The 23,978-nt window shown below is 34.3% G+C and overlaps 1 protein-coding gene across 1 annotated transcript in view; it reads left to right on the forward strand.

Annotated features, from left to right (window-relative positions):
• The window catches only part of CADM2 (cell adhesion molecule 2), a 264,551-nt gene that overhangs the window by 78,983 nt on the left and 161,590 nt on the right, over nt 1–23,978 (forward strand). The window contains exons 4-5 of the mRNA XM_089910397.1: nt 20,220–20,372; nt 22,999–23,136. Coding sequence (XP_089766523.1) covers nt 20,220–20,372; nt 22,999–23,136 — 291 coding nt within the window. The remainder of the gene's footprint in view (nt 1–20,219; nt 20,373–22,998; nt 23,137–23,978) is intronic.

The following is a 23,978-nucleotide window of genomic DNA, read 5'->3' on the forward strand; positions in this document are numbered from 1 at the left end:
TTTGGGAGGTCTGAGGTCTTCTGCCAGCCTTCAGTAGGTGTTCTGTAGGAGTTGTTCCACGTGTAGATGTATTTCTGGTGTATCCGTGGGGAGGAAGGCGATCTCCGCGTCTTACTCTTCCGCCATCTTCAAGGTCCCCCTGTATTATCTTTTATATATACCAATGGATTCAATTTGCTAAATTTTTCTCTTTTTTTTTTTTTTTTTTTTTAGTACTCTTTGCATTTATGTTCATGAGAGATTAGCCTGTAACTTTCTCTTTAAAAGTATTTCTTCAATTTTGGTATAGAATAGATATACTATTAGATATACGTTGGGTGCTCTCAGTGTAGCCTCTGCTTGTTCAATTGCTGTCACTTATATGTGTATGTATCTTTGTCTTTCTTAGCTATTTGCCACTGAATTCCTCAAAAATAGCTACAAATCTGATAAGTTCACTTTAAAATTTCAGTGACTGTACTTTCTAACAGTATTTTAAATTACTTCCTTTCACGTTCACCTGTATGTTATTTTTTCATTTCTGCCTGTTTTTGTTTTGCAGTTTCTTATTTTATTTTAATGGAAATTACTCTTCATTTACTACTGGAGGCATCTTAAACATACTCATTTTATATTCTTTGTTCAACTAAGACACAGTATTTATGCAATTTTGTTTTGAATACTCTTTGGTAGTGGGGAAATTTTTTTTCCTTCTCCCGCCCAATTTCCCACCTCCTATGCTTACCCTCTCCAGTCTTAAGGTTACACCTTATCTCTTATCACTCATCTCCCTGGGCCCTTTTTTTAAAAAAATTTTATTAAGACGTTTCAGGGTGTGGTGATCTAGTTAGAGAGCCAGCTTTCTCATTTCTTGATTAAAAGGCTTAGTCTGCGTGCTCACAGTCTGAGACCCACAGGTTAATTGAAGCCCCAGCCCAGATGGTGATGAGTTTTATTTTTAGCTTCCTTTAGAGTTGGGGAGTCTCACTCCAGGCCTTAGCTTCAAGAACTTTCTATTCCTGGTCCTGTTTGCCTCAGAGCACTTAAATCCCTTTTACTCCGTAGGAGCAAACTTCAGATCTGAAGCTAAGCCACCCTTCAGCTTTGCTAGCACTCTCCACTTTGTTACATGGTTCTTCTCTGCTTATTTTATTTGGAGGACCTTTTTTTTTTTTTTTTACTATTATTATGTGTTTGCAATAAATGTGTTGGGTCAAAATATGAATCCCTGCAACCATCTTACCTGGAAACCGTGGTGTATTTGAATCAGTTTTTCCTGATGGTTTACATATTTGTTGGTAAAATATAAAATGTGATACCAACAAATAACTTCTTAATGAACTATACTGGTGAAAAAACATTTTTGAAAGTTTTACAGTTGGATGTTGGAAAGAAAGTTGATTTCTGTTAAAGAGATGTTTATTATAATGATAATAGGAATATGATATTTTCTAGTTGTTATAGAATGTCTTTTTTTCATGATTTTTATTAAGCTGTGAGGTGGACATAGATGAATCAGGCACATACAAAATATCACTCTTAAGGAACTTTAAGTACAATAAGAGACAATATTAACACAGAGAATTATAATATAGAAATAGATAAATCACAATTGAAAACGACATTTTAAAAAATCAGAGAAATGGGGCATCTTAATGAGGTTAGGAAACATAATTTCCATGAGGTTGGGAAACATAATTTCTATGCAAGGTAATATGAGAGAGACAGTTTTTCAAGATAAGATTTGGAATTGGCAGCTTTGAAGGGGGACACCCCAGACAGAGGGAGCCGTGAGAACAGGGGACCAGGAGTGTGCAAATGTGTATGTATGTAGAAATACATGCTCCTTTTCTGCCCCCTCACCCCCCCCCCTTACTGAGACCATCTTCCTTTTGCTGAGGCTAATTCTCTGATCTTTGTCCTCCTCTGCTTATAGCTGCCAGTCCATGCATGGCCTAACCCCATGTTCGAAGTTTCCAAAATATTTTTCTCGACTCATTAAATTCCTGTTTAATTACTTGCTCTCCCCAGCTCTGATTTAAGAATTTTTCACTGCATTATCATTCACTTGCTTTGCAATTATCACTTACGTATTTTATATCTGTACGTTTAATCTCCTCCAAATAAATTGCAAGCTCTTAAAAATCAGTACAGGCACTTACTACTTCTTTGGAACTTCCTCTATACATATTCAGTGTTTTGAACAAATGTGTTAATTAATTTTGTATTTGGAAGAAATATATATTAAAAAAAAGAATCCACATCTGAGATGTTCATTTTTGGTTGTTGTTTTTCTCAATTTGTCTCTATTTCTCTGTGCCTTCTTTCTCTAGGACTCTTACTGTCTCTCTGCCTGAACATTTAAATATGTATAGAAACATATATACACACACATACATGAGCACAAATACAACATGTTCAAATAGTATATCAAGAAGGGGTAATATCTAGGAGGGGTAATGTATAACTTTTCATATAATCAAACTATAAGTTCCTTTATTTCTCTTTTAGGTAAAGACAGCATCTTAGGAAGCTAGAAAAGTAAGGTGTCCTTAAAACCACCAATACAATACTTTTATATATGTATAAAAGGTAAAAACTGTATGTCTAAGACAGTGTTTGTGTCTTTGTGCCATCAATCACCTCCTTCTTTTATTAGTCTCAGATAGAAGATAAACAACAAGACTGACAGTTTTGTGTCCTTTGCTGTTTTGTGTCACCATCACAGGCAAGAGGGTATTATGTCATCATTCAAGTCTGTCACATTTGGTGTATTCTTCTATTTGCCTTAAAGACTGTTTTCCTCATAATCCTCATAAATAAATTTTTAAAATACCTATTTATTATACACTGTTTTATTATGGAAATATTTTCCTGTAATATAATGTCCTCTACCACAGATGAGAACATTTAACTGCTGCCAAAGCCTCCAGAATATAGAGGTGTTTTGTTTTAAAGAAATATTTCTTAAATAAATGAAAGGTATATAAGATATATGGATTTTATTTTTCAAAATTATGTGTTACAAGAAAACTAATAAATTTCTACATATGTGTAACATGTAAATCAAACAAAGAATTTTAATATTTTTATCATAAACCCAGAAAGTGTTTAGTGCTACAACAAGAAATACTTTTTTTAAATTTTAAATTATGTTTATTTTATGGGAGATGGGATATTTCTTTGAATAATGTGTGTTTGTTCTGAAATGGATATCTGAGCTGTAATAGTGATAAAAATGGTGAAGTAGAAAGTATAAGACTTTAATACCATTAATAAGATTATCCCAACTTCTTTCTTCTTTTCCTTTCTATTTTCTGGACTGTCATCTACCTTCACATTGTCTTACTTCCACATTTTACAATGAGATTTTATGGTATGTTTATTGCTAAAAAGCAGCCTAAATAAATGAAGTGGCCCTATAATTAATTAATAACCAATTTCAATAACCATATAATAAAGTGCCAAAATAGAATTTGCTATTTATTCTGTATTTTGTAAAGTTTTAATGTTTTTAAAATAGATATGCTTAGTTGATGGAAATGAGAAAAGTCATAAAAGTGCAAAGAAGCAGGAAAACAAATCATCCCAAATTCCAACATTCCATTAGGTACTTTTTCTATTTTATAATGAAATCGATACTGTACTGAATACTGAATTTTGCATCCTTCTGTTTTCAGTTAGGCTTATATCATTTCCCTGTGTTAAAGGTCTGCATGCTTATAATATGAAGGCCTTTTCATACTTCATTAAAAAGTTTGTTTTCTAATATTGGATATTAAGTTTATTTATACATTTTCATTATTATAATGGCTATTTTTTGTACATAAATCTTGGGTAAAATTGAAATGACTTTCACTAGGATGGAGAGACTAGGTCAGTACTCCCCTAAAAACAGAGACAGCTTGTTCTCTTGATTTTCTTCCTTTCTGCAGTAAAATATTTTCAAATGGTTTTCTTAAAGGAACTAGATGGAATTTTTCTGAGACCTTGCATATCTAATAATTTTTTTCTGTTACAATATCATGTGGAAGGCAAACTTGTTGGTTATATAATTTTTGCCTTATAACCTTTCATTCTCACAGTTGCAATGAAATTGCTATTTTTGTTTCAGGGATTTAATTACTTGCAGAATAAAAACACAGGTTAATTTTAGCCCTAGAAATTACTCTGCTAATGTAGATACGGTTGTCTGTGCATTATTTTTCTTAGTAATTTCTCTCTCTGCACACACACCCAACAAAAAGCTGCATATATAGTTTCTCTTGTTGCTTGTACTGCCTTTTCTTCTGCATTCTGAGAGATCTCAAGTTGTTCACCTAACATCATTGTTTCCATTTTAACTATAGTTATATGGCTTTGACTGCTGCCTTTACTTTGGACTTGAATTCTTTTGTATTTTAAATCTGTCTTCATCTTCATTTTTTTTATTGTATCCTGCTTTCATTATATTTCAGATTATTTTCCCTATGTATCTTTCTTCCTTTTGTAAAGAGTTTGTATTTTCTTGTAGCCTACTGAGATTTCTAATCACTTGTCTAATATATTTTCTGGTTCCTACAGCAAATCCTATAGTAGTTCTTTGGCATTGTGTCCCTTTCTTTTGATCAGTAGTATTTTTCATTGGAATCATTTTATTTTTCATTTAACTAATTTTTATTATTTACATTAATGCAATCTTCATTAACAAACTCACAAATTTCAGGAGTTAAAGGCAATAGAATTTTAATTTTCTCTGAAGTAGTGTTCAATACAAAAGTTTTTAGCATCTGTGGTCTTTCACTCTATGGGGATTCAGGGACCCTTGGTTCTTCAATTTTATGGCATTTTCATTGCCCAGAGCTTTGGAAGCCCCCACTTCAAAACAGGAGAAGGAAGAAGAGAGGGTGGAGAAGCTCCACCAACTTCTTAAAACCCTTAGCAATGAAGTGAGGTATATCGCTTCACTACATTTCATTGGCTAAATCTAGTCACTTTGCTTTAATCCAAAATAAGGAGTTGCTGAGACAACACCTTCACTGGGCAACTACCTCCTGGATTTGAATATGGAATGGAGAACACATTTTTTTTTTTTTTTTTTTTTTGTAGAAAACTAGTCATCCTAGCCTCAATCATCTCTTAGTAGGGAGAGGTCTACCAGATCTAATGCATGATGACACTCAACATGTAAATATTACTGTCAGTTCCCTTCTTATTCTACAACTGGATGGTAGATAAATATGTTATGTCCTAACACAGTCCCCAATCTCTAGCTTGCTTAATCGCCCGTAGCCTGGTTGATCTTAGATGGGATCTCAACTGCCCTAATTTTTTTGGGATCTCAGTACCACGGCAATCCTACTGGTGCATTTATAGAAACTCTCCCTGTTTCCATCTAATGCCTACATTTTACTTATGAATTCTGAACCTCCTTGATGTACCACTGCCACTTCCAATTTGGCTGCCAGGATATTGCTTTTTATTTGCCTAACTGTTTATTATAACATAAGATCTCCGGGGCTCAGTGGGAACATAATTCTGGTTAATTCAAAAAGTAGCACTTATTTGGTAATTGAAGGCCTTTTTGGTATGTCCAGGAGAGAAATCCCAGAAAGTATTCACATAGTAAGGCTGCTCTAAGTGTGTTGTGGAATGTAAGGGAATATAGTTTTGTAGCAGATTATTTCTAAAACACGTATTTTTCTTATTCTCTCCTGCATTGTAAGGCTGTTTTATACACTTCTCCCTTTCATATGGTCCTCATTATCTCAGTGAAAGCTCTCCAAGGGGGAGCCAGGATCTTTTCCACAGGGTAGGCTTGTTGTTGGGCTGCCTCAGTCTCCAAAGCCAAGTCAAGCTCAAAGCCGTAAGTCCACATCTCAGAGCTTCGTAGGAAAGCTGGGGAGTCAGGAAGTACAGGAGCCTTTGAAGTAGTACATGTCACACTATGGATCTCCCTCCTGAGAATTAGCAAGAGTAGTGTGCAGTTGTGCTTTCTCTATGGGTTTCAGAAGGCACCTCCACAGTATATCTCAATTCAACTCAGCTACAAAGTAGGAGTTCAAGGTTACTGCGGAACCATTATACTTAATGCGGTAAAATACAATGTGCTCTTTTATTATAGATTTCACATGATGTGTCTAATTTGACGTATACTTTTTCTCATCTTTTCAGTAAGTTTTGGAATATTACTTGTGTGAATTACTGCAAAAAAGTCTCTTGCCATACTCACTCCTAAAAGCCTTTTATCAAATTAGCTTTCATCAGTCACTCCTCATGTGTCCTAGCTTCTCAGCATCAATCGTTTTAGTTGTATATGGATTTTTTTTCGTACTTTATTTTAAATTGCCTTATTTATTTTTATGATTATTTATATATACAGTGTGTCTCCCTAGAAGTGTATGTATTTATATAAATTATATGAGCTTATATACAATGTAAATAATTGTGTATATATAAAATTATTTATAGTAGACTGTAAACATATGAAAAATTGCTAAAATGTTATACTTTAGTTGTAGTGACATACTAAGATATGTTGCATTTTATTTTTTAGTCACTGAATTTATCTGCCTTTTGCTAAAATCTGTTATAAACAAAATTTGGGTGCCATATATTTTTTACGCATTGCCAGACTTCTAAATATTAGCATATAATTTAATATTAATTAAGACTTTTCAAAAGCCAATTTAGATAGCTGAAGTAAAGAAAAATAAAATTATATGATGTAAAAAGGGAAAAATCAATGCTTTAAATTTAGAAAGTAGGATGTCATTCCTTAATTCTGCGTAGTAAATTGTGATTTATTTTTGTTACTCTGAGATTTATTACATTCCCACTGAATGTTGGTTTATATAAGAGGACATTTTAAAAACAATATTCATGATCAGTATTAATTGGCTGATTTTTCAGAGGCATTATTTACTTTCTGGAAGATTCACAAATCCCCTTCTCCCCACAATAAGGGGAAAATAGTAAGAAGTAGAGAAACTGAGGCCACTTGAACAGATGCAAGATCAACGTTAAGTTGTTAAACTTTCAGTAACAAATGTGCATTGGCAATGAAAAATGTTAAACATGTTTCAAAGAAATCTATGGACTAGTATTAATGAAATCTGTATTATACTGATGTCTTTTGTGATTGTGCCTGAATTTCCAAAATATAAAAATGATTTTCTTAAATGTATTAACGGGTTCCTAGATTTTCAAAGTTTGTGTACTATAGAATTTATTTCATCTAATATTGTCCACAAAATGACGGCAAAACTGAAGATTTAAACCAAATTTCAAACTGTAGGAGATGAGACTTTGGGATTATTAGAAACATGCCACAGCATAGTCTTGAGTCATTTTCTCCTCCTATTTTACAAATACCAATGCACAGCTTTCACAGGGTGTGGGACCTTGTAAAGTTAAAAGATCACAAATACCAAAGGCTAGTTTCTTTAATGAAGGCAGGTGTTTTCCATTCCTAATGTACCTTTGTGTATGCATTTCCATAATAGCATAGCATCTAATCTTCTCTTTGATATAAATGCTCGATGAGAGTAATACCACATGGCTACATATGGTGGTTTTTATGGTGGGATGTAAAATATGAATTTCATATTTTTATGAGGAGACCAATATATTGTAGGTTGCTGGAAAGAATGAGAGCTTACAGAAACTGTTTAAATACCACATCGTTTTCTTGTTCTCTGAATCCAGGCAAATAGTGTGCTGTATCAAATTGTGAACCGTACCAAATGCTGAAGGTATTTTCTCAAGGAAAATAAGGAAATGTGACAAACACCTAGGGAAATATTGTTTTGAAGAAGCAAACAAAATATTCACAAACTTTTATTTGTGGGAGATAGGGAAAAAAGTTTGTCTATATAAGATCTTTGAAAATGTATATCAGAATTTTAGAGTTATTAAATTATGATTAATAACAATTATCCCTCATAAAACTACCCTTACTAGATGTTAAACAGATATAAAATACATTAAATGCAATTGTGTGGTATTCATGTTAGGATAAGCCTTCTAATAAACATGGTCTTTATTCACCAAACTAGAATGTAGTTGCACATATAGCAGCATTGGGGCATTTGTTATTAGTAATAAATCACAGTCGATGTTGTATGTATCTTATAAATTATTTAAACTTTGAGTTGTGAAAAGAATTCTAAAGACTAAAGTTATAAAATTGGACTTTGCTACATTATTTGCAGAACTTGTTTGATGTGTTACTACTATAAATGATATATTTATTTGATATTTTTCAAATGCTTCATATACAAAGTGAATCTTTTGGCACTTTAGGTCTGAATTTCATAAGCTAAGTTTCTATTATGTCCTTATGTCATCTGACAGATGGTATATTTTTTTCTCCTCAACATATTTTTTGTACAGAGTGATACACTAATAATAAGAATGAAATGCCTCTAATTTTTATCCAGGCAAGATGATATTGTGGGAAAAGGAATCATCTGATGTAAAGTATTTTATATATTAGAGTTTTATAAATATATATACACAGACATACAAAAATATATATATATATATTTATCTCTCTCACTGAAAACAACTTAAAAATCTACTGAAGTTTTTTTAATAGATAAAACCATACATTGAGTATAATATGTCATTGAGTTAGTGATTCCTGGTCACTAAAATCAGGACTTATTTGTGATTGAATAAATTTATGAATTCAATTTATGATTGAAAGTAGTAACTGTTACTCTTAAGTAAATTTCAAAAGTAGATTCCTGAAATCATTACAAGAGACTTCAAAAGTCACTTAGGACATTCTTCTGCAATGAAAGACATTTAAACACTCCTGGCAGGAGACCAGGTAGCCATTAATTAAACAACTTTTTTGAAAAACTTATCTCGTAAGTTTGCTCACTACAATTGTGAAGAGCTCAATAAATAGAAAGACAATCTCTATATTAAACCCAAATCAACCTCTCACTAGTTTCTAACCTTCAGTGATTTGATCAGCATAAATATGATCTCAGTTTCACATGCCAGCAACCACTTCGTCTAGTCAATGTTTTCTTTTCTAGTGAAAACATTCCCAGAATTAAATATATATATATATATATTTATCATATATGGTTTACAGATTTGGAACTGCCTTAGTCTTTATCAAAATGTAGTATATGGATTGGCAAAGAGATGAAATTAGTATATAATGATAATATATGGGTGAGGTATGTGTGGGTGTGAGAGTGTATGTTAGCAGAGTTTTCCTTTTCCAGTAGTTATCTTCATGAAAGTTTATTTGGAATTATCAAATGAGGAGTTCACATTTTAGTTGATTCCATTATTATATAGAGACCTGTAGAGTTTTCTTTTTATAATTGAAGTAGTGTTGTATTATTAGTTCATTTAAGAAGATATATAGAATTTTATTTCAAATTGATATCAGAATTGAAATTAATATTGCATACTTTATTTGGCAAATATATACATGTATATGTATCTAATTAATATACATTTATAATTTATATAAACCATCCTGAATAGTTTTTTATTCTAAAAAAATAATTTAGTAAATAATGAACAGTAATTCACCTCCCATTTTCTAAAACTAGGGTCATGCTTATAGCTTAGAGGATGACACAGTCAGTAGAAAATAACTATAGTGTTACTTCTATAGATATTTCTCCTTTGCTGAATCTAAAGCAGTGTTGAGAAGAACACATTCATAAGTAATAGATTGGTAATTCCTTTTCATAATTTAGTAACTAGGTAGAATTTTTGTACCAAAACACACTGGAATTATGACTATTTTAGAGAAAGTATATTATCTGTTGTTTTCTATCATTCCTGGATATCTACATTAATTTTTTATAGAAACATTAGCATATATAGATACAGTAGTACAAATAAGCCTACAGTAACAAGGCAGAAACTACTAACTGCTCACTAATATCTCTCCTTCCTATACATACAGCCAGACTGTATTTACCAGTCTCCCTTGAAGTATGGCCATGTGCTTGGACATGGAATGGTGTGTGTGTGGTATGTGTGCTTCCAGGCCTCTGCCATTAAATTTTGTACACATGCTTCCCCAGGCTCACTTTCTCTCAGAAGACTTTCACAATCACAAGGTGAAGATGGCAGTGTATATCATTGATGCTCCTGTAGTGTAAGTTGTCCTCTACCAATGACCTTGAGCAGTCCTTTACTGTTACATGTTAAAGAAACTTCCTGTGTTTTAAACAACTGAAATGCAACCCTTCATCTGAAAGCAAATCCATACTGTAAAATTAGTGGGTGTAATAACTTCTAGACAGTTATCTAGAGATACAAAAGAAGATTTAAGTGTATTTGCTTTGGCTTTACAGAGTTCTTTTTGCCATATGACATTGTGAAAGTAGGAATAAGATAAGCCTATTTACAATCTTAAAAAGAAGTAGTAAATTTTCAATGTCTGAATCCATAAGTTTAGAAGACTTACAGGCCTAGGCCACTGTAAAGTACAAGATGACAACTCAACTGTCTTAGATTATTTTAAGTTTCAGTTACTTAAGTCAAATTATATCAATATACAGAAAGATATTTAGAATGGGGTCTTAGAAAATGTTTTGTTTGAATTGTGAAAATATTTATTATATGTTATTTTTTAAATTTTGGTCTCTATTAATGATAGTTTGATACTACGTAAGTGAGAAAAAACTAAAGATTTAGAAACTAAAAATCAAAAGCTGCAAACTCCTTTTAAGTCAAACTTTACAAAATGAAAATTTATCAGGTGCAAGGAATCTATTAGAACATAAATTTTCAAAGTCATTGTCATGTAAAAATATGTCACCTTTCTAGAGCATATTCTGCTGACTTATCATATGAAATGATTCACCAGGTGCACCTGCCATTTTATTTATTCTCTGTGCTTTCAGCTTTCACTTGCTCATTCACTCACTTATCCAATGGAGAGATGGAAATTATATTCAGAGCACCTTGCTAGTGTCTGTGGGCAGTAGGAATTAGTCTCATTCATGGCTGGATGCACCAGGAGATTACCATATAATAAGATAAATGGTACATATCAGTATATAAACAATGGACCATATAATGTTCACTTTTACTCTCTCATTAGCTCAACAAATTATTATTGAGCTTCATGTACATTCCTGCCCTGGAAACCTAAAGGAAAGAGTGAATGTGGCTGGAGGTGGACAGTATGAAAGAATTTACCAAGAAAGCAATATGTTAATTAGCTTGAGTGAAAAGTATGAAATGGAGACATGCAGAGGGAATATATGCCTTTAGGTAAAGAGGTATGGATTACTCACCATATTTGAACAAATGCTCAGGTATTTCTAAATTATTAGGCATTTTGAGGAGGGATGGGGAAATAGACTAGAAAAGTGAACATATTTCTGATCTTTAGAGGCTTATGTTACATGACACACAGTTTAAATGTTACCTTACAAAACAGAAAATTGGGTAGGTATATAGGTGTATTAAGAATCCAGTCTATGTTCAGAGCTTTAGGAATTTAATAGAGTGAAAGAGCAACAGGGTTTCCCTCTGGACATGTCATGTGGAGGACACTGAGGAAGAGGGGCAAAAGCCTTAACAAAGACAAGAAGATGGAAAGTAGAAATACCATGGAGTTTATATTCATTCCTCAAACATATTAATAAATTTTCCATACCCAAGTTTATTAATTTTTGGTACATTTTAGACATGGTAACATTTTGCTTTTTCAAGTGTTTCATAATAACAGATTACACATATAAGTATGAGAGTAATGACTATTTGTTTTTTTACATTAGAAGTAAGAAAACCTGGGGCTTAAAAATTGAAATTCTACCACTGGAAAAACTTCCTTCAAATAGTGACACAGTTTCCAGATTTATTGCTTGGGTTCTGTTCGAATTTCTATTCTAAAACTCCATTTACTATGGTTTTAGTAAAAATTCAGTCCCAGCTGAAACTTGGTATACCAAATATCAGCTCTGGAGCAATGGTTGTTTTTACCAATTTTCCAGAAGATTGATTTAGATTGTTTTGTGTTGTATGACTGTAAAAGAACAAAACAGAAAAGGTTCACTAGCTTGATATTTTATTCTGTCTGTATGTTTTAACTCCTTTATTTCTGGCAGTCCATAGCACTATTACAAATAACATATACTGAATGTAATCAGGATATGATTATACTATTTACACAAATAAAACATTTGGGCTGTTAAATAAAATAACACTCTTATAATAAGAGTAAGAATGGCTCGATTTCCTTCTTTATCTTGCCTGTTTTACAATGTCTAGAGACATATTTTGACATCATACGTGTCAATATACTAATTGTGAGGTCTGACAAGAGTTAAGCCCTGAATCTGCGGCCCATTTGAAACTTTATTAGAGCTTATTTGACTTATTTTTCCTCTCTGATTTATTAGGATACAGATTTAATTAGCAAAACAATATTCTGGTACACCAAAACAAAGTTGACCTCACTGAAGCTTTAATTCCTCTTCCTAGTTTTTACCAGTGAGGATAGTAGGTATTTCAGCTGATAAAACAAGGTTAGCAGATTGCCTGAGTCACTTTGGTTAGTGATCAGTTCTAGAGAAATCAGTAGGGGCAAAGCAGAGTAGGCAGTTAGCACAGGTCTACGTGGATAGCGTTCAGAGAGAAAACAAGCCTGTTTGCAGAAGTTGGGAAACAAAGAAGTGCTGGTCTGGGCAACCTTAAAATAACAAAGTCAGAATCATGAGAAGGATTATATTATTAGTCAGCAAACAACACTGAAACTTGTTATTGAATCAAAGTCCATATACAGCATTCTTCGATATATCTTTCTCTAGGCAGAACTTGGCTTATTGTACTGACATATCTAAACTCCCTGTAAGAATCAAGTGGGAACACCTGGATGAGACTTGAGCTGAGAACAAGGAGAATGAAGACTGACATACCTATTGTTCTTTTAATTCCATCACACCAGTGATGTTAAACTTACAAGATGGAACTTACTGGTTGGAAAGTAATATGTTTATAAAAACTTCTAAATATGTGCAGTGATTGCTTCAGCTAAAGCCTGTGAGTGTAGAATGGTATGCTCTTGGAAACATGCTGATATTGAGAATTTAAGTAGCTAGGATGACACTTGAAATGACTTCTATCATCTTGACGTAGGTTTTTCCTTTAGTACTTGTCTGTAAAATATAGTGAATTATAATAATAAAAATCATTCAGCATATAATATTCACTTAATATATGGAATTTTCTAAAATGATGTTAATATGTACAATTATAGACTATTATTATATATAAAAAACTGATGACCCACATATTAAATTTAATACAATAAAATTTAATGGGCATCTACATGTATCATGATATGTGTAAAGCCTTGTAGACAATATAAATATTTATAAATATAAATATAAAGAGATATAATCCTGATTTGGGAAAGTTTTAGGTCAAATGGGTGAACTAGAAAAAATGCAAAAACAATGATGTTGTTATTTGCTGCATTTTAATAGTCTCTTAAAATGATTACATAATGAAATATGTTTTTTATCTTTACTTAAGCACCCTAAAGTGTGACATAAATTATTACTCACTGGAAACCAACTTAGACATATTTGAAAATGTTTCTGGCAAGAAGTATGTGATCACCTTTATAAAGATCACAGCACTTAAGAAAACTATTAATTCAAGTATATACAATTTGTATACAATTTTGTGTATACAAATTGCTATTAGGCTCTTAAATGAATAATGTCAGATAAATTCAATAGCACTAATGTTATTAAGTTAATTTGGTTTAAAACTAATTAATATACAACTTATTAACTATGCCAGTAACTTTTGTTAGAAATCAGTATAAAATGTGTGTAAAATTCTCCAAGTAATCGTCTTAGGAATTTTTATTTTACCCAGCATGAATCCCAAATATGCATTTGTATGACTGACGAACTATTTAGAACCAATGATATATTGGGAAAATAATTTTTATCCAGTGTTAAGCACTATTTAATAAATTCTCACTCATTGGTCAGTGCTTCTTATTTGCAGCTAAGATTAAATTCTCTAGAGTTCAGTGTTTTGAACTGTTAAATCACCTCACCAGTGGGTGGCAGGCACCTAATAGCTGATGAGATGTGGTCTCAGAGTAACCTACTTTTAACTCATTAGCTCATTTTAATCTCTATGGTGTGTGAACAATTACCTTTCATTCTTTTATTCCACATACTCACTTGTTCTCTTCAGTTATTCCTAGGATAATGTTTAAAATCTATTTCTTTCAATGAAATGTTTGAGGTTTTATTTTTTTTTAAAGATATTTAGATATGGGCTTCCCTGGTGGCTCAGTGGTTAAGAGTCCGCCTGCCGATGCAGGGAACGTGGGTTCGTGCCCCGGTCTGGGAGGATCCCACATGCCACGGAGTGGCTGGGCCCGTGAGCCATGGCCGCTGAGCCTGCGCGTCCGGAGCCTGTGCTCCGCAACGGGAGAGGCCACGACAGTGAGAGGCCTGTGTACCGCAAAAAAAAATTTAGATAATCATGAACATTCTGTGTGCTCAAACGACAGCACTTTTTTAAAAGATTGAATTCACTGCAACCGACAATATTACGATTCTTCTTTTTAGGTTCACTATAAATATATGCAACTTACTCTGTAGAAAGTATGGATTATTTCTGAGTCTCTACTACCTTTTGTGTTCATTTGGAAACCATAAGGTAACACAACAGTAGCTTCAGAGATCACTCATTCAGTATTTCAAATAATTGTTCAATGAATGATCACTTTTTAAAAAAACTTTTTGCAGCATGATGTTTCTAGGTCTTTTATGCTCAACAGTATCTAAACAAGACACTTTTTTTTCTTGTTTGGGGGGCTTTTCTCCCATGGGGGCTGTATCAAAGCAGACTTCCTAATTCAGTTCTTTTTCACTCTGCTCTTATATGCAGACAGAGTTTGGCTCTCAGTTTCAATTCAATAGTCATTCACCGAAAACTTGCTGCGCAGATACTTAGGATGCAGGGTGCTGAGATGTGCAAGACTAGGATCCTGCTCACAGGGGCATCCATTGAGTTGTATTTCACCCCTCTTTGGACTTTAGAAGGTTTCCTTTGTTTCTTTCATACTTAAAATGCTGTGATAAAGAGAACTGCAGATGACATCATAAGTATTTACAAACTTGAAAAGATAAATGCTGTGGATGTAAGATTTGTTTAAAAACAAATTTGTTTAAAAACAAATTGTGTCCAAAGGGATTTCTCTGGTGAGGGGGAAGTGGGGAGGTGCTGCTGGGAGAACAGGTCCTGAAGATATCTGTACCAGAGATGTCATTTCTATTTTTCATGCCTTTATTGATCCCCTTTCTCTTGAGCCTATAAATATGATTCAGTCTCTTCCTTCCAGAAAAATAGCCTCCCTTCCTTCTGACCCTGGACTGTCTCCTACTCTTCTCATCCAAGAGTGCAATCTGGTTCCTTCTTAGCAACCTCCTTATGATATAGCCAAACTCACCGACACTGTCCAAATACAATGGACACTTTCCAATCTTGAAATCACTTAAATTCTCTATAATAAAAAATGGTTATAGCTACTAAAATAAAATAAAATGTTCAGTCCAATAAAAATTTCCTTAGGCAGCTCTTTGTTTTTTGGCAAATGAATTATCAAGGAAATTTATACAATAAATAATCCCTTTGCTAACTGTGTCACTTTCTTCCCTTTTGGGAATATGTTTTCAGGTTTTGAATATCTATTCATGTATTTCATTTCTCTAAATCATATACCTTATACTTTCACTCAATTGTTATTATCTCCGCCTAACACTCAGCAGACTGGGGTACACAATAGGTGACTTACCTATTGATATGGCTAACCAATGACAGAGGTTACATTAAAATATATGTATTCTACTTTTCAGAGCCTAATTTTTAGTCAAACCTGGTAGTAATTATAAAACAACTCAAAAAATTATAGGATTTGGCAAGCTGAATCGAGACATTTCAGACTTTAAATATTTAGGTTCTCATCTGGATTCCAAACCTAAAATATTTTAATATATCATTGCACATTTGTTTAAATCACTTTACATATAACATGATACCATAGTTCTCATAATGCAAAGATGGAAATGAATCAGGAATTATTATCCACAGGAAACCTGACCTCATATAAGTGCCTAAAGCAGATCTTCTGATACCAAAGTCAGTGCTTTTAGCCTTACTCCACACAAATGGTTTAAATATGAACATTTTCTATTTGTATGCACTTGAGTAATTCAGTTTGACTTCAGTGATATTATGTAGTTATATAGTTTATATATATATATATAATATTTAGTTTCCATAAAAGAGTCTGACCAAAAGAGAGTTAAATTCCTTTTGCCAAGATTCACTAAAAAATGTAAGCTCTGTCTCTCTGTCAGTGCGACCTGTGTTAGAAGAAATGAAATTGAACACGGGGTGAGTAACATGTTTTACCCACACAGTATCATTGCAGGAATGTGAGGTTTTCCCTTTTGGAGACTTCTTTTTTATAAAAAACAAGAAATATGTGATAAATATTTTTTTAAATAAATCATACCTTTGAAAAGTGGTTGGTATAGCATGAGGTCCTATTGGGGAAATGACAAATCTGTGTCCGCCTCTTTTCCTCTAGCAACTGAACAAGGCATATATAATAGGGAGTGTAAGAGATAGCGTACAAAATAGACATTTTTATAAAAAGTCCGCTGTAACCTAGTGGAGTCGCAAACACAATTGTAATCAGTCTTCCTTAATTTTTATAGTTGATAAAAATCAGTTTTGAAAATGTTCGCAAGTGTATGTCTCCTTATGAAATTAGAGGTAACAAAGAATGGTAATAGATGGACGATAATCATTCAGGTATGTGTTATTGAGTAAGTGAGAGGATGATTTTTAAAGTATATTTAAAATCATGAAAATTTAGAATTTTACCAAATATATTTTTTTAATTTCCTGCTCCTCTCACAAAGCATAGAGGAAAGTTATAGGCAATTTAAGAATATATGACACTTGGGATCCCCTTCTTACTCTGTGGCAAATGTATATAATGAGTTTCAAGCTTTGATATCAAAACCATTTCCCCATTCCATCTAATGTGCAGAAAATATTTTAAGCTGAGTTATTATTCATACCCAGTTGTGAGAAATAATACAGAGAAATCCATGTACCCTCTACCCAAATAACATCTTGGAAAGATATCACAGCTAGAAAATAGACATTGACATAGTCCACCAATCTTATTTGAGTTTCACCGGTTTTACATGTACTCGTTTGTGTGTGTGTGTGTGTGTGTGTATGTGTTTAGTTTTATCCAGTTTCATTACATATGTAGGTTAATGTATCCATCACCACAGTCAAGATGCAAAGCGGTTCTATCACCACAAGGATCCTTCATGCTGTAGTTTTATAACCACGCTCATATCACTCCCACTCCCCCTCCACCCCTTACTAACCTTCACCGTTGGTAGGAACTAATCTTTTCTCCATCTCTATAATTTTAGTTATTTCAAGACACTATATAAAAGGATTTCATCTTAATTTATCTATAGAGTTTCTGAATGTATCACTTTGTATATTTTCTTAGTAGTTGCTCCAGGTATTGAAATGCTATACATATACAATTTATCACAGTCTACTACTTTTACCACTTCTGGTAAAATATGGAAGCCTTACTTCCATTAGGTCCTTTTGCCCTGACACTTTTTATTTGTTTTAACTATTCCTTCTTAACATGTTGAACACTGCATCAGTTGATGGTATAATATTTGTTTTAACCATCATATAGTCAGGAAAATGCAACAGAGTAGTCTATATTGTATTTACCCATATTTTTTGTTCTCTCACTTGTTCTTCCTTCTTGATGCTTCAAAATTTCTTCTACTCTGAAGAACTTTAACTCTTCTTTAAGACGGATCTGCTAGAGAAACATGTTTTTAGTTTTCCTCCTTCTAAAAATATATTTATTTCCCCTTGATTCCTGAACGTTGGTTTCACTGGATAAGAATTCATGATCAACAGTTCTCTTCTTTCAGAACTTGAAAAATGTGCCACTGCCTCTGATCTCCATAATTTCAAATGAGGTCATATATTGTCATTTGAAATAGTGTTTTCTTATAGGTAATATGTCTTTCTCTCACGGGCCCAGCCGCTGCACCGCATGTGGGATCTTCCCGGACCGGGGCACGAACCCGTGTCCCTTGCATCAGCAGGCGGACTCTCAACCACTGCACCACCAGGGAAGCCCTAATTTCACTGTATCTTGATTTGGACCTTTTGGGGTTTATCCTGTTTGAGTTTGCTCCTCTTCCTGATTTTGTACATTTATTTCTTTTGCCTAATTTGTGAAGTTTTTACCATTATTTCTTAAATTCTTTCTGCCTCACTCTCTTTCTCTTCTTTTGGGACTTATATGGTACCAATGTTGGATATTTTGTTATTGTCCCACAGGTCCCCAAGATTCTGATTTTTTGTTTTTTTGTTTGGTTTTCCAATCTGTTTTCTCTCTCTTGTTCAGATCCAGTGACTTGTATTGGTCTGTCCTTAAGTTCACTGATTCTACCCTCTGTTGTCTCATTGTACTATTTATCCAATCCAGTGAGTTTTTATTTTGGTTGTTGTATTTTTGCCTTCTGTACTTTCCTTTGATTCTTTTTTTAAATAACTTCTTTAGAGTGCTGAGATTTTCTATTTTGTATTTGTTTCAAGATAATTAGTAATTGCTTGTTAAAGTAATTTTATGATGGCTTCTTTAAATTCTCTGTCAGATAATTCTAACATCTGTTTCAACTCAGTATTAGCATCTGTGGATTATTTTTTCTCATTCAAGTTATGTTTTGCCTGGTATTTGGTGTGACCAGTAATTCTTTTTTTATCACATCCTGGACATTTTGGTTATTGTGTTAGGAGACTCTGGATACTATTTACATCTTCTATTCAATTTAAGTTCAGCACACAGGTCCTGGCTTACATTTGTGGGCTATGGTTCCACCAACAATTTAATTTTCAGAGCCTTTGTGGTGCTATTTGGTCACTTTGAGTTGTCTGTTTCCACTGGGAGTTGTACTGATCCCTACTGGTGCCACCTAAGGAAGCAAGGCCTCCTGATGGCTCTAGGGGGGATAAATGGTTCTTTAGCTCATCAAAGATCACTTCAAGGGCTGGGTAATTGTTATAGAAGGATTGGCCCACTGCCTGTGCTGCCCAATTGACCGTTGTCTCTCAGTAGGGAAGGGGAGTCTCCAGCCTAATGGAAAAAGAGACTGCGTTCCATGACAGTGATGATCCCGATTGATTCCCCTTGGGGGTGGCCCAGTCTCTCCTGAAGTTCTTGGTGGGAATCCCATTTGCTCTGCAATAAAAATGAGTCTACCTAGGCCACCTTCTGTTGCTATGTTATGGTTGGAAGAAGCCGGGCCTCAAATGCCTTTTACAATTGGTTAGAGAGACACTGTGTTATTCCTTAGGTTCTGGTATTACTAACCAGTCCCCTTTCCTCTTTCTACCTTTCAGAGTACTCCTTTAGTCACCTCTTGCTTAATTCCTGGTTTTATAGCTGTCCTTAGTGGAGCACGTAGTGATATTTAAGTTTTTTAATGCTTTTCCAAAAATGATTTAAAAGAAGCATAAATAAGCAAGATGCTTAAGAGATCTGTGAAAACAAGTGTTCTGTGATAGAAAAGGTGGTTTGAACCAAAGAATATATTAAAAGTATTTAACAGACAGTACAGCAGAGGCACCAAACAGTCAGAGCAAATTTAACGTCAGGTACAGTACAGGTGTTTTTCAGCTGAAAGTTAGCTCTGATTTAAAAAAAGCTTAACAGGTGTCTCTACTGCAGAGAACTTTCAATACGCTAAGGTTCATTGTTGGTTTCCTAGAAGGAATTGAGCAGTCATAGTTTTCCCAAATTTATCTGGGCATAGAAGTGAAATTTTTTGTTTACAGCTCTTCTTGGTACTGACAACTCATGAAAGACTTTGTGAAGGAAAGCCATTTTTGTCACCATCAATATCTACCTCATCCAAGGTATTGTACTTACTAGATGCAATCATTTAATTAAAAAGTTATTTCTCAGAACATTAAGGAACATTTAATTCTACTTAAATCTGATAAAATATTTCAATATATTTAAACCTTCCTTTAAAACATTTCAGGAAACCAGATTTAGACATATGGCCAAAGAAAATGTTTATTGTGTTGTGCTAAAAATATGTAGTCTAACAGTAGCAACTTTTCCTAATGTTGTTATTCATATTTTCAGTATTTTCTTTTTCCAGCTTTAAGGGACAATAGGATCGAGCTGGTTCGGGCTTCCTGGCATGAACTGAGTATCAGCGTCAGTGATGTCTCTCTCTCTGATGAAGGACAGTACACCTGTTCTTTATTTACAATGCCTGTCAAAACTTCCAAGGCCTATCTCACTGTTCTGGGTAAGTGCAAGGGACTAACACCATGTGATCACAAGCCAGAGAGATGTGTACAGCTACAGCAACATGATTCAATAATAGATCTACACTTTGAGGATCATCAAAAAGCATTAAAAAATCACTTAGTCATTTCCCCCATTTTATAAATAGATAAAGAGAGGTATAAAGATTTGTATGACTTCCCAAGAGCAAACAGCCATTTTGTTTCTTAGCCAGCAATAGACACCAGGTTTCTTGATTTTCAACTAAATTCCTTTGTGTCAAATCATCTCTATATTGTATACGTGGTAATCCTTTTATAAAGTGATAGAATAATGAACATAATGACTTCAAAGTGTCTATCAGATGCTCCGCCACTTTATCATCAGTCACCTAATGGGATCTTCCCTAATATCTATTGGCTTCCAAATATGCCCATTTGTGTATTTTAGTGTATTTAAATGACCCTAACATTTCTATTTGTATTCTTGCCTTTTAGCTTTGTAGTTTTCTAGATTACTAAATGAAGTACATAATGTCGCTTGCGCATGCAGCTTGTAGCTTCTTTGTTTTTTTATTCTCTAAGTATTGGGCCATTTTTCTAAAGGTTATAGTGACACTAAAAAGCAATACATTCATAGAGTTTCTGAGGAATAAGCTTGCAGCTCACAGCTCTCTGTGATTCCACAGACGTCAGTGGCCCAATCAGCTGAAATTGCTGGAATTCATTGAAACACACCTGTGTGTACTGAACAAGTTAGAGGAATTTAAAGATTGATTTTTTTTTTTTGCCCTTAGCTTGCCTTCCTTTTTTGATAGATAAAGGCATAACACTGCATTTAAACGAACTAATGCATGCTGTTCTTTTGGGTGAGAATATTAAAGTTAATCCTGCTAGTGAATTGGTTTTGTGCATAGGATATGAAATATGTTTCTTTGCAAGTCCCACTGGGACTATTGTATAAAAATCTTTACAAGTTTGCCATTAAGGACAAAATACACCCACTAAATGGAGTATCTCAGGATAGCAGCTGCCTAAGATTAATGTATTGTTCTGTAGAGAGCCAACTTGAGACCCTAAGAAATAGGAAATTGGCTAATTTCAGTTTATTAAATGGTGATGTGACATGTTTGGTTTTTTTTTAAAAAAAGCTATATGAAGGTGAACGAAAAGAAAAGAAAGCTAGCCAGCTAGTGGAGTATGTTGATCTGTCATTTATCTTTGTTGTTCTTGTTGTTTTAGTTTGTATTTCTTTTATTGGCACCTTCCAACATTCTTACATTTTATTCTTTTCAAACTGAATTAAATAGTACAATAAAGAAACTTTCAGTCTGCCTTTATTATTGAATATTTTTAGAAGAAATTTTAATAAACCTCTGTCATGACAGCAGAATATTATTGCCTCCAAAATATGTAATGTTGTATTATTTAAATCATCAATGTCTATCTCTGAATATTAGTTATCTGCTTATTCATTGGATGATCTGGACTAGAAAAGGTAATAAGTAGCTAGTAATGCTAGCATTAAAAATAATACATGGGCTTCCCTGGTGGCGCAGTGGTTGAGAGTCCACCTGCCGATGCAGGGGACATGGGTTAGTGCCCCGGTCCGGGAAGATCCCACATGCCGCGGAGCAGCTAGGCCCATGAGCCATGGCTGCTGAGCCTGCGCGTCTGGAGCCTGTGTTCCTCAACAGGAGAGGCCACAACAGTGAGAGGCCCGCCTACTGCAAAAAAAAAAAAAAATAATAATAATACATATCATGCTCCACAAAACTGCAATTACATTTCTAATACAAATGACATTAAGAGACATTCTCTACTTTAGAAGAATCAGAAAAATAAGTATAGTTGCAATTTTTAATGAATCTTTTATTCCAAAATGCATTTTCTAGAAAAAAGTACACAGAGGATAACAATGTTTTTTAAGCTTTAAGAATTCTGAAATCAGGAATGAAATGTGCTATTTTGGTTAAATCACAGTTTGCTAAAGAATGAAGAAATATGCTTTGTGGATTTTTTTTTGCCCAGTGCAAACAATCTACCGTTTTTAAGCCCCACACTGGTAAATCTTAAGATATGGTTGTTTTTAAGATTATAAAGAGTATTTCTGCAGGTAAAACTTAATTAAAAAAAACGACTTTAAATGCTTTCTGAATAATATACACACACATATGCATATTTACACAGACACATATGTGTTTGTATGTATGTGTATATATATCTCGCTATATATTTTTTATATATTTTGTCATTTATTTTATTATATAGCAGTTTATTATTATTATGTTTTGGTTTATTATTCTTTTTTTTTTTTTTTTTTTTGCGGTACACGGGCCTCTCACTGTTGTGGCCTCTCCCGTTGCACAGCACAGGCTCCGGACTCACAGGCTCAGTGGCCATGGCTCACGGGCCCAGCTGCTCTGCGGCATGTGGGATCTTCCCAGACCGGGGCATGAACCCTTGTCCCCTGCATCGGCAGGCAGACTCTCAACCACTGCACCACCAGGGAAGCCCCGGTTTATTATTCTTGATTGAAGTTATTGTCAGTTATACACCCAGTTTAGCTTTGCTTCTGAAAGTAGTAGTCGTAAGAACAAATCAACCCTGGAGATTAATGTTTATTTCATTCATTTGCTTAAATTTCAGGTGTTCCTGAGAAGCCTCAAATTAGCGGATTTTCATCCCCAGTTATGGAGGGAGACTTGATGCAGCTGACTTGTAAAACATCTGGTAGTAAACCTGCAGCTGATATAAGATGGTTCAAAAATGACAAAGAGATTAAAGGTAAGGAATGGGGAAAGGTCTCCAAATCAAAATTAATGTGCTGAAACTAGTGTGAAGTGTTAGACCCAGGGCATTTTACATTTTCCTTTTCTTTCTTTTTTTTGCGGTACGCGGGCCTCTGACTGTTGTGGCCTCTCCCGTTGCGGAGCACAGGCTCCGGGCACGCAGGCTCAGCGGCCATGGCTCATGGGCCCAGCCACTCCGCCGCATGTGGGATCTTCCCGGACCGGGGCCCGTGTCCCCTGCATCGGCAGGCAGACTCTCAACCACTGCACCACGAGGGAAGCCCTACATTTTCCTTTTCAAACCACAGTCACTTTCTGATTAAGTGTAATTTGAACCAGATTTACCTTAAATTAGGTAATTTTACAAGGTATATTAATATCATCTCTGTGTGCCCCATTTTTCTCTTACGTAAAACAGTTTTAAAATGATATATATCTAGAGACTTTCCTGGTGATCTAGTGGTAAAGGATCCACCTTATAATGCAGGGGATGTGGGTTTGATCCCTGGTCAGGGAACTAAGATCCCACATTCCGCGGGGCAACTAAGCCCGTGCACCACACCTACTGAGCTCAAGCGCCTTAACTAGAGAGCCTGCAGGCCCCAAACTACAAAGCCCACACGCCCTGGAGCCTGTGCACCACAACTAGAGAAGAGAAAACCCGCACACCACAGCTAGAGAGAAGGCCGCGCACCGCAACAAAGAGCCCGAGCATTGCAACGAATGTTTAGCATGCCTCAAGGAGGAGCCTGCGCGCGGCAACTAAGACCCTATGCCGCCAAAAATAGATTAAATAAATAAATAAATAATAAATCTTTAAAAAAAATGATATATATC

Source organism: Delphinapterus leucas, chromosome 4 (genome assembly GCF_059928025.1).
Source record: "Delphinapterus leucas isolate spDelLeu-1000000601 "Yukka" chromosome 4, BTC_Dleu_Yukka2, whole genome shotgun sequence".
Taxonomy (NCBI): domain Eukaryota; kingdom Metazoa; phylum Chordata; class Mammalia; order Artiodactyla; family Monodontidae; genus Delphinapterus; species Delphinapterus leucas.